We start from the raw sequence: 12,124 nt of genomic DNA, 5'->3' as shown, positions 1-12,124 counted from the left end.
CCCCTACACCTGCCCGTGGGCGCTGTGTATTTATGTACCGCCCCGCCACAATAAACCGCCTCTTTTCTACCCCCTGCCCGTCCGTCCGTCCGTCCGTCCCTCCCCCGCGGGGCGGGCCGCGCCTGCGCAGCGCGGCGGGCGCACTAGGCCGCGGCGCTGCCCGTTGTCGCCCCGCTCGCTCCCCGGGACCCCCGCACGGCCCCGGGCGCCGCCGCCGCCGCCGCCCCCGCTGCCGCGATGATGATGATGGCGCTGAGCAAAACCTTCGGGCAGAAGCCCGTCAAGTTCCAGCTGGAGGAGGACGGCGAGTTCTATATGATCGGCTCCGAGGTGCGGCCCAGCGCGCAACGGCCCGGGCGGGAGCCGGGCCCGGGGGAGATGCCGAGGGGCTGGGGAGGGGTGGGGAGGGGGCTGCGGAGCCTCGGCAGGAGGGGCAGCGGCCTCCCAGCCCCTGCGGGTCCCGTCTGCCCTCGGCTAGGAGCGGCGGGCCGGGCTGTGCTCGGGGGCGGTGGGCTCTGCTGGGCTGTGCCCGGGGCGGTGGGCTCTGCTGGGCTCTGCTGGGCTGTGCCCGAGGGCGGTGGGCTCTGCTGTGCCCTGCCCTGCCCGGGGCGGTGGGCTCTGCTGGGCTCTGCTGGGCTGTGCCCGAGGGCGGTGGGCTCTGCTGTGCCGTGCCCGGGGGCGGTGGGCTCTGCTGGGCTCTGCCCTGCCCGGGGCGGTGGGCTCTGCTGGGACCGGCGCTCCCGGTACCCGCGGCTCTTGGAGACCCGCGCGAGTTCCTGGACGAGGAGAGGAGCGGATCCGCGTTGATCTCAGCCTCAGCCCCCCCCGATTCGAGGCCTCGCTCCCTGATAACTGTTCATCCATTTTTGTAGCGCGCGTATTCAGAAGTTTTGATTGTTTTGCGCGCTGTGAGGTGGTTAAGTCCGCACCCAGGCCTTTGTGCTTAGTAGCACGGCCAGAATCAGCCAGCAAAGCTCCTTTAGCCTTGTACAAAGCAGCCTTGCCAGCCAGCACGGGGTGCAGCGTTTCAGCAGCGTTTCAGCACCCTGGTGTCTGTGCTCTCAGGCTGAGAGAGGCTCTTCTGCCTCGAAGCAAGAGTCACTGGTGCTTCAGCACCAGTGAAATGGTCACAGTTGGAAACAGGAAAACAACGTTTTAGCCCCCTCACTGATGCAAAAAGGAGATGTTGGAAAAGTTACATTGCCCGCTGTATGGGTTAAAGCAGGGACAAAAGGCCTCTTGATTGCTCATGTGAAGTGAGCTTGAAGGAAGAACTGTAACTGCAGTCAACTAATCTGTGAGATTGCTGTGCCAGACACAGGGAGGGGGAAGAAGGGCTGTCTTTTTTATCAACCATTGATTTCTGCCCCTTCATCAGCACAGTGGAGCAACAGATCCGATTAAAATTTACCTGAAAGTAGATGTTAAGATCAAAATGAATCTTGTCAAAGAAGGAATAAAAACTTTATTGTGTGGTGTTCTGCCAGTCTAAAAATGTGATTTTAGAGTTTAGAAATAGTTATCTTGTTCAGCAAGTCCTGCTGAACAGGTGAGGATCTTGTGGCAGGAAGAACAGAACTGCTTTACAGATGGTAAGTACATTTGGAAGAGGATTGTTGGCAGCAATCACATTTTACATGTTCAAAGGATTTAAAACAGAGTACAAGTCTGTGAACATTTGTTGAGTTGGAGCAAGGACTAGATGGCACAGTAAAAGTGATCACTGTTGGAGAGCTGGGTACCTGGTTTGATTTCATTCCTACTGAGCATTGTGCATTGAAACAGAAATTGAAGTAAAGAAAGGTTAGGTTGTTCAAAAATACATGAAAACAAATTGAGTCCGTTCCTATCACATGGATTATTGTCAACAGAGGGGAGTTTTTTCCATATTGGACCAGTGAAATAAGTGCTAATAAAATGTACTTCTCCGTATTGCTGCAAAAATTGCAGTGCTATGGGATGTTGAGCCTAGTGCAGTCTGTCATGGAAAACAACAACAAAAAAATCCCCTCAGGAGGTCCCTCCTGTTACAGAGAGCTGAATTTGTTTCCGCTCCTTCTAACAATCATTTTAAATGGAATACCAGACCATACTGGAACACCAGGCCATGTGTCCACTTTTCTTCTTGCAGGTGGGGAACTACTTGCGTATGTTCCGGGGTTCCCTGTACAAGAGGTATCCCTCACTCTGGAGGAGACTAGCCACAGTGGAAGAGAGGAAGAAGATAGTGGCCTCTTCACATGGTGAGAAGATGAGCAGACATTCCCAGTAACATTTTGTCTGAAATTTAGCCTTTAAAATCTGTCTCCGGCCATTCAGAAGCTTGTGTACCTCTCGGGCTGGGCGAGTCACGTCAGGTTGCTGGAGGGCTCTGCAGTGGTGGCACTGGGAGCTAGCAACAAACAGCAACTGATCGAAAATGTTCTGAAGTTGAAACGTCCATCATGGCTTTCCTGGCATTGGCTGCATTCATCACAAAACAAAAGCCACATCTCAAAATCAATACCATATCCCAGAGGAGACTTTTACAGACAGAGAGGCATTTTTGTCTCTTTTGTCAAATAGGCAGGAATGTAGTAAGGACAGCCCAATGAAAATGTGCATCTTTGCTTAACTTTGCTTCTTGCAGGGCCGGGATATTTATGCCTCCCAGAATTTCTTGTGTGTTGCTACTGATGTAAATGCCACAATGAGAATGTAGCTGCCTTGCTCTTATTTTTGGTGGGAGACTAATAACAAACAGTTAAATTTCTTAGCAGTATGACTTGTTGTACATGCTTTGGACTAAAGTGTAATGAAAATAAATGCTTCATTCTGGACTTAATGTCTCCATCCTCCAAGTATCCTGCTGACCTATTGCTTTCTTTTCTTTCTTATTCCAACAGAAAACCAACGGTCTCACAGTCCCAGAAGATGTAAGTTTTATCTGCCTGTTATTCTGAGTTGTGCTAGAGGAAGAATCTCCACTCTGACCTTTGGTGCTATTACAATGTTTATTAATGTCTAATCCTGTTCCTCTGATCTATTGCTGTGGTTGCTCTAATTGCACATCCTGATCACATGCTTAGCTCCTCTTTCTCAGAATCCCAGTGGGACTCTCAAATGCAGAGGGTCTCTGTAATTCAGCAAGAGCTGTCCTGAGGTTTCTTCTTCTTCCCCAAGTCTTACTAGGTTTTCTATTGACCGTTGCCTCTCTATTTCCAAGCTTTAAGTCCACTGAGGATTTACTGTTTTCTGGGCTTTTCCTCTCAGAAGGCTGTGGAAGAGATTTTATATCATTTTGGCAGATATAGGTATGCAGAGCTAAACCCTGTGATTCCAAAGGGCAACTCAGGGTAGGAAAGAATTGTTTTTCTCTTCCTCTCTTTAAGTAAAAGCACATTAGATTTAAAAATTTATATAATAATTATGAGGATTAAGGACTTTTTTGTGAAAATTTGTTTTTGTAGCCTTCACTTTCATCTTAGGTAAATTTTGTAACAGAAATGAGCAGAGTCTATTAATAAGTTGCACCCTGGAAGAACGAGATTCATCCAGTGGTAGCACCTGAGGGAAGCTCATGTAATTCTGACTCTCCCTGTGTCTTGATTCTTAGTCCAAATGAAAGATGTTTTTCATAGAGTATGAACAGGGTAACTATACAAGGTAGAAACATATTGATGCCTTTTGCAAATCTTGGCTCTTATCACTAGGCACCCATTCTAAGGTGTCATCCTGCCTTTGTCTTTAGAATTACTTCTCTGGGCTTTGTGGTGGGGATTGCCATGTATTAACTGAGACATTCCACCCCTGCTCCCAAGAAAGTCCCGTTTATTCCTGCTGTTCAGATGGATGTCAAAACCTAATTGTATTTCTGTAGTGCCAGGCACTGTGGCTGGGCTTCTGATCACTCCAATGCAAGTAATCAACCCCAGCAGCAGAGCATCCTGGTGTGTGAGGGAGAGTGGAGGCTTCTGGCAACTCAGAAATGACAGTGGAAATCTTTGTCATCTCCATTCATCCCTTGTGTACAAAATGCCATGTCAAAACCTTTCTAACATTAAATGTCTATGAGCAGGTAAATGAAGGCCCAGAGACTTTGGGGGGACACACTTGTACCACTGGGTAACCTATTCTGGTCCTTCCTGTAGGCTCAGGGGGGGCTTTTCACTGTGCAGCCTGTTAATGCTCCATTACTAAATAGGACCTGTCTATATTAATTAGTGGCATCTTTCCCATTACTAGATCATGGCTATACAACATTAGCCACTAGTGTGACACTGTTAAAGGCCTCTGAAGTGGAAGAGATCTTGGATGGAAACGATGAGAAGTATAAGGCAGTGTCCATCAGCACAGAACCTCCCACCTACCTCAGGTAACAGCAGCTTTGAGGGCCAGGATCAGAAGGGAGCTGCTTGGAAGATGTCAGATGGGGCAAGAAGCAGAAGAAACGGGATAAACCCAGGGCATTGTGCAGAGGGTGCTTGTCAGTCTGTGCTAACAGCTGTTTGCAATGTTGGGCAAATGAAGGTCTCCAGAGTGTAAGGATTGGGTTGCTGCCCACATACAACAGGAAGAAAACCAGAAGTGTTTGATGATGCAGCTCTTTTTGCAGTTACTGCATTCCAGCTGTAACAGATGTTTTGCAGAACATACTCTGCACATACTGCCTTCTGGAGACAGTGCATTTATCAGCAGTCCCTTTATAGACAGAAAATCCAAATATGTATTTAGTATTTATAATGGTGCACCTGGATTCATAACTGTGAGCTGGAGAATGGGCTTCCCATGTGGAACAGTATTGTTGAGGGTTCCAGAATAAAACAGCAGGATCTTATAATAGAACCTAACATTTAAAATTCAGCCATTGCCTAGAAGCATTAGTGGTGCTCAGGCCTGCAGCTTAACGTACAGTCTCCTTCTTCAGAGAGCAGAAGGCAAAGAGGAACAACCAGTGGGTGCCCACCCTGCCCAACAGTTCTCATCACCTGGATGCTGTGCCCTGCTCAACAACCATTAACAGAAACCGCATGGGCAGGGATAAGAAGAGGACGTTCCCTCTGTGGTAAGACAGCTTCCTGCTTCCAAAAAAGGGAAAGGAATTGTTACCAGCATGATGTACTGCCAGGGCAGTGCAGACACCTCCATGTAATGTGATTCACCTCTGGCAAAATATCTACAGGTCACTGATTTGAGGTTCTTAAACTGTATGTCTTTGAGGCTGTTCCTTACAGGGGTCAGCCACGGCTCAGAGAGGAGGCTTTCCTTTTGTCAGGAATATGGTTCATTCTTTTCCTGATGAGTTCCTTTTACTTTATGATTTGCTGAGTGGTTGTCATTTGAGGAGCCTGCAAACTTTCTCTGTGAAGGACAGTCTGCCTCTCACTGACATTCCACTAACTTTGGTCTAATTTATTCAATGGAAAATGCTGCTGTGGGTCGTGACTAACTTTTCCATTATACATTTGCAGGAATGTATAATGAGAGATGGAAGTGAAAGGTGATAAAGTGATATTGGTTGCCATAGCCCTGTGAGCTTGTATTGAGTAGTCTTGTCTAAAGACTGACTGGGGAGTTGGAGTGTGGGGATTACCTTTGGCAAACATTGCTTTCTCTGTAGATGCCAGATGTGTCATGTGTTAGTTGCTTATACTGTGTTGTTGCTCTTTGTGTTAGCTTTGATGACCATGACCCAGCAGTGATCCATGAAAATGCATCCCAGCCAGAGGTTCTGGTTCCAATCAGGCTTGATATGGAGATTGATGGGCAGAAACTCAGAGATGCGTTTACGTGGAACATGAATGGTATGTTGGAAGGAGAGTTTCCTGAGGCTGGAGAAAGACAGTTGTATCCATTACCAAATACAAAAAGAGAACAAGCATGAGTGTGCATGTCCCTGCCCCATCTAGACAGAGCTTTGCAGCTCTCAAGTGTCTTAGTGAATGCTCTGCCACTTCCAGGGGTTGCAGTCATTCCTGGACATGTGTACTCTGAAGAGTTTAAGTGGCCTATTCTCCTGATTCAGTTCATCAGCTCAGCAGTCTGAGGCTGGTCCGTTAGCTGAGGTACCTTAAATACAAAACAGTTCCTGTGTGTGGCTCCTTTATGTGTGTGTATTATCAGACCATAGCTACATGTTCTCCATGGAGCAAGAAGAGAAGGCTTGAGGTCCCTGTGTCATTGTGCATGTCCTTATAAGCCTGACACAGAACACCCTTTTAAAAGCAAAAGATGATGCCTTTGGGGTTCCCTCTGACACACTGGGATTAATTGCGTGTATTCTGTACGTGGCAGAGATTGACTTCTAAGAAAGTTAACAGTGTCTCTTCATTCTTGTTCTGTATCAGAAAAGCTAATGACCCCAGAAATGTTCTCTGAGATTCTTTGTGATGACCTGGATTTGAATCCTCTCACCTTTGTCCCTGCCATTGCCTCTGCCATCCGACAGCAGATCGAGTCGTACCCAACTGACAGTATCCTAGAAGATCAGTCAGACCAACGAGTTATTATTAAGGTAATACAGGAAGGCAGTAGGGTAAGAGTGGAACTGTTTGGGTTTCTCTGGTTATGTTATGGGGGAGGAGTACAAAGGCTTCCTCAGAGTGAAGGAGCTCTTAATTCTAGTCCTGTATCCACACTGCATTTTGTCCTTTGTATTAAGAACACAACCACAGTGGCAGATTACTAAATGTTCATGTGCCAGCCCCTGAAATAATAAAATAGTGAGAGCACTGTCAAGTCCTTTTGAAAGAACTGAACCTCAATGAGCAAAGTGGAGTTGTCTTCATGGTACTGGAATTAAGAATTGAGCCAAGTAGCTCTGCAGGTGCAATGAACAGCTCTGCTTCTCCAGCCTCTGCCTCCTCAGTTGAATTACCTTTGACAAGCTATTGCGAGAATGGAAACAAATGACCCGTTTCTTCCCTTGTCTCCAGCTCAACATCCATGTAGGGAACATCTCCCTTGTAGACCAGTTTGAATGGGACATGTCAGAGAAGGAGAATTCACCAGAGAAGTTTGCTTTGAAGCTGTGCTCAGAACTTGGCCTAGGTGGGGAGTTTGTCACTACTATTGCCTACAGCATCCGGGGACAGCTGAGTTGGCATCAGAAGACATACGCCTTCAGGTACAGAATTGTCATCCTCCCAGTAGGGCTGTGGGTGCACATTGATGCTTCATGGGTGTTGGCATCAATGAATCTAAGAGCAGCTGACCTGATGCAGAAAGATTCATTTGGAATTGGTCCTTACAGCTTGCACCCATTCTGTCCTTACAATTTTTTGTGCTTGTGCTCAAGTATCTTTTCCGGTTGGGTGTCATACATTCCAAGACCAAATACTAATGAAGTGTCAGCTTTTGCTGCAGAATGAAAGGCTGTTGTAATTAACAGTGACTGAATACCTTGTGTCTCTCTCTTCTGATCTATGCTAATGATGAGCCCCAGATACGTTTCTGGTGTGTTGGCTTTGCCTGACTTGGGCCATTCACTGTCTCAAGCTTTGGTGTTTTGAACTAAGACTGATTGAAACTGTCGTGCTTTGCTCTGGCTGATGTTACAGTTGGCTTGATCATAGGCCCTTCTCACAGCTGGAATGCAGCAGTGTCAGGTTTGATTAGTCAGCTTTGTAACTTGTCTCCTAATAATAATCATTTCCAGTTGTGCTGTGCAGCATTCTGTGGTGGGTTACTGTGCTGATGTTATCCTCAGCAGGCTGCTGAGTCTGCAGGCTGCAAGATTCCCTTAATGTGTGCTGGGAGGTTTTTTGACCTCAGGTCATGGTGACAGTAGAGGAAGTTTAAGAGTTCAGCAAATGATGTATTTGATGTGTTTGCAGAGATGAGGGAATGGTGCTGTTGATACCAGTTTTGTAGAGGTCAGTTGAGGGAAGCAGGATGACCAGCCTGGGCACCAAAGGGAAACATGCCCAACCGCGTCCTGCCTCAGGGAGAGGGCAGGGAGTAGTTGGTGTGGGGCTAAGTGAGGGGGAACTGGGGCAGTTGCTGCTGCCATGAGCTCTCCTTCCTCTTGCTCTGTCCATAGGTTCTCTGTCTAGTCAGCTTTTGTGGAAAATGGGCACTGATCTGCTCTGGACCAGCTGCTTTTCCACTAGTCTCACTGTGCTTCCTCTGGAGGTTATTTTTATCCTGAAAATCTTCCACAGCAACTACTTGGTTCTAAAGTGATCCCCAGAGTGGTTCATAGTAGAGAATGGAAACGGGACTCTTTACCACATGGGAATGAAACTCTTCTACCAAAACTGTTAGCTTGTGTGTGCATTATTCTTAAGTTCCTTTTCCTTGTTGCTTGAGCATCCCCAGGACTTTGAGCTTTCTTTCTGAAGTAGAGAGGTGGCCCTGCTCACACCATGCTGGCCAGGAAGCCCTCACTTCTCCTTACAATTTACCTCCCTGGTTAATGTAATTTTGGTAACTCCTTAGCATACTGCCTTCCAGCCTGCAGGACATTTGTTCCTAACTCTTGTCACTTGGTGGGTCAGAGGCAGGCTTTCAATGTGGACCTAAATGTTCTCTCTCTTTCTGATGCTTCTCCATGTATTGCAGATACCAGAGTTAAGATCATCTCTGTGTACAGTAATACTTGCAAGGGGGTTCATTTCTCCCTTAGCTTCCTATCAGCCTTTGTAACCCACAGCAAATAAGGTTTTAGTCTTAGATTAATGCCAGTTTCAGGCTGTTCTCTAAAAATGTATATCTGACCCTGGTTACTACAGAGTGCTTCCATGTAGGGGTAGTTCAAACAGGCAGATTTCTGGCCTCCTTTAGGCTTGCAATATTGCAGGGGGCAGACTGAAAAACTAGGAGGGGAACCCCAACAGAACAAAGTATGTAGACATGAGCTGTTCAGGAAGGAAAAAAACATCTAATTTAAACCTTGTTTTGTGTCATAGTACAAACATGCCCTCCTGTTCCCTTTTTCCTTCCAGCAAAGGAGTACTTTTGAAACCTTACAGTGATTAATGATATTTGGGTTCTGTGGTTGGTTAGTTCCTGAATTCCCAAACCACAGGAGTGGTGGTTGCTCCAGAGTAATTCCACTGATGTAAGGAAAGGGTCTGCTTTAGATGTATCAAAAGAACTTTAATATCTCGAGGGACTGGGGGTTTAAGAAGTCATAAGCCTCTTAATCATCCGAGGGAGAGGTGAAACTGTCTTTTTAGTTGATGAAAGCCAGGGTAGTTCTTTCAGCTGGCCTGCTCTGTGCAAAACAAGGAGAGCCTGAAAGCCCCATGGAAGGGGCAGGACTGGAAGCAGAGAGGTAACTGATATTTGTCCTCTTGATCAAAAAATAACAGGGGAGGGGGAGCTGTCTTAGTTGGAGGCTGGGAGATCAGAGAGGATTTTTTCAGTTTATCTCTGATCCTGCCCTACAGAAGTGTGATATCTGAGTTGGCTTGCAATGAAATTATGTGCATGAGGTTGGCTTTCCAACCCCCATTTAATTCTACTGGATCCTCAGTGTTAAGCATAGTAAATGAGGGAGAGACCACACTATCAAATCAAAAAAGCCAGTTAAGATCTATCATTTAGCCTGGAATGTGTAGCAGTCAGGCTGAGATGAAATTCCTGGTTTTGAGTGTTGCTTAGTGGACAATCAGTGGATTTGACTGAAGCTTCCTCCCAAGATCAGATACCAAAGGATTAATTTTTCATTGTAGCATAACTTTGAAGAGTTGTTATTCTAGATGAATAGCTTTGATGGAGACATTATGTGTTCCCATGACAATTACATTTGACTTCCTTCCTGGGGGAACAAGAGGGCTGCCTATGAGGGCTGGATTCCTGTGCAGGGAGGCATGTCCCGGGGGAGGGGGCCGGATGTGTGCACACACCTGCCAGAGGGCTCCTCTCACACACACACTTTGTGCAGCCCAGGCTGAGCCACTTCCTAGAATTCAAAGCAAACATTTACATTCTGAGGCTCCTCTGTATTTATGCTGGGCTTCCGGCTGCACTGTCAATATTTGGGAAGCTGCTCCTGGTCAGTTCCTGTTGACTTTTACTGAAAAGTGGCTTGTGAAGCAGTAAATATTTTTGTGCATGTGATAATACAGCTGGTCAGGGCAGAGAGATCTCTGAGGAACAGATTTGGTGATCTGGGACAGAGCCTGGTGTCTCATTGCTTGTGCAAGGAGTAGCCACAGCCTCTGGTTGCAACAGCAGGTCCTAAAAGACTGCCCTTTCATGGCAACTTCTTCCACTGTCAGGCTCCCATCCCACCAGGCTCCCAGAAAGCCAGGCTTTTGCCAGGAAAGAGCTGTCAGAGGTGTGCTAGGCAGACTGCAGCCAGGAAGGCAGAGTTCAGAATGGCAAAGCTGGGCAAAGATCCCTGTGAACAGTCCCTGCTGCTGCTCTGGGAGGGGTGCTCTCAGCACTAATAAACTGGTATGAATTCTGCCTGTGGTTATTGGGTTTGAACACTGTCAGCCAGCTCCATAATGGGCTGTGTGGGAGGGAACTGTGTCAGTTGCTTTGACAAGCCTCTCTCCTGTGATGACAGGAGATGGTTGTAGTTGGTCTCCCACTTAAGGTTCCCAAGATGGTAACCACCAGCTGTGGGTGTTCTTCTGGGAACCTGACTGTACTAAGCAGGGCTAACAATGAATACTTAAGCCTGAAACACTGTAAATGATGCTCTGTTGTCTTTATGTCTTGTATCTGGGCTGGTAACCCAGAGGAGTGCTCTGGGACCACTGATGGACCTTGCTTTGTTGCCTTCTGCCCTGCCATGCAGCGAGAACCCTTTGCCGACTGTGGAAATCGCTATTCGCAATACGGGGGATGCTGACCAGTGGTGCCCTCTTCTGGAAACCCTCACAGATGCCGAGATGGAGAAGAAGATCAGAGACCAGGACAGAAATACAAGGTGCTGCCATTCGTTCAGACAGTTCTCCTTCTGGCCTGTCCCTAAGACAGAAGTTAAAAGCTTTGCTGTTTTTCTTTCTCTTCTGAGAGCCAACTGGCAGGATTTCAAACTCACACACCAAAACAGGAACTCCTATCCCTTTAGCTTCAGGATATTAAACTCTTATCACCTTGCTCCACACCTTTTTTTATCCTTGTTTCCCTTTTCCCTGGGCTCTCTGCTTGTGCAGGGGGGTTTGTTTCCATAGGAAGGCATTAATAAAAAGTATTGGAGTTTCACACACTCTCACACTACCTAGAGTCCTGCCACAAGGCTTCCTTTTATGTAGGGTAAAGTGCTGTTTGCTGTAGGAATGGGCAAGCTCCCAGTTCCAGCCTGACTGATGCCAACCTGTTTGCCAGCATGGGAGCAGTGTTGTGATTCCAGCAGGAGCTCTGCTCGCCAGAGAGACCCACTGAGCAGTGTTTGACAAGCAGTTGAGAGCACTCACTCCTACTTAGTGAAATTGCTCCTGACATATGAATGAACTGCTTAAATCTCTCCAAAAGATACATTGTGGAAACAGTAAATATGCTGGGTCAGCTTCTTCCAGGATTTTACTGCTGGTTAACATTGTTTCATAATTATTTTGCTTTTCAGCTATGGCTGGCTGAAGTTTTTGATAGTGATCAGTTTAATCCAAGTTAATGAGTAAAAATGCTCTAAAAGCTGTTACTGAAAATAGTGTCTTAGCCTTATCAACAGGGGCACTCTCAGGTGACAAGGGAAGTCAATAAACCTGTCTCTTGAGGTCACAAAGCTGTAGCAGCCCCCCCAGAAGTGTTTGTTTTAGTAAGACTTCACATGACTGTAGCACAGGCCTCACTGTACCTCTTTCTTTCTCTCCTAGGCGCATGAGACGTTTGGCCAACACTGCTCCAGCCTGGTAATCTCTTCCTGTTGTGACACTGGTGCTCTTCCTACAGACTTTATCCCTACTGCTCTCCCCAAATGGATCTAGGATTGGCAGGGGTCTTTCTGTCCCTGAAAGGGACACACATTCCACTTGCCAAGAGTTCCCAGTACTGCTGACTTCTGCCCCCACCCCCTCCACCTGAATGCCATGTAGCAAGAGCGCTGCGTTAGCTCGTGGTCTAGCTGAGACCTGTGGCAGCTGTTGGAGCCCTTACATACCTGTGTGTGGACAGTGGAAAGGTTCTTTTGTATAGGTGCAACATGCACTATTAGTACAACTTTTTAAATAAAAGGAATGCATACTAC

At 47.0% G+C, this 12,124-nt stretch overlaps 1 protein-coding gene across 1 annotated transcript; it reads left to right on the top strand.

The window, feature by feature from the left end:
* The first annotated feature begins 136 nt into the window (after nucleotides 1-136).
* Nucleotides 137-12,124, top strand: SMARCB1 (SWI/SNF related, matrix associated, actin dependent regulator of chromatin, subfamily b, member 1). The gene is made up of 10 exons (XM_051634105.1): nucleotides 137-330; nucleotides 2,132-2,243; nucleotides 2,886-2,915; nucleotides 4,225-4,354; nucleotides 4,907-5,044; nucleotides 5,656-5,783; nucleotides 6,327-6,493; nucleotides 6,915-7,105; nucleotides 10,733-10,864; nucleotides 11,754-12,124. Exons 1-10 carry the CDS (start codon nucleotides 238-240, stop codon nucleotides 11,791-11,793), a joined length of 1,161 nt encoding a protein of 386 aa, XP_051490065.1. The 5' UTR covers nucleotides 137-237; the 3' UTR covers nucleotides 11,794-12,124.

Source organism: Apus apus, chromosome 16 (genome assembly GCF_020740795.1).
Source record: "Apus apus isolate bApuApu2 chromosome 16, bApuApu2.pri.cur, whole genome shotgun sequence".
NCBI lineage: Eukaryota > Metazoa > Chordata > Aves > Apodiformes > Apodidae > Apus > Apus apus.
Note: the sequence above shows the minus strand (reverse complement) of the source record. Positions and strands in the feature narration are given on the sequence as shown.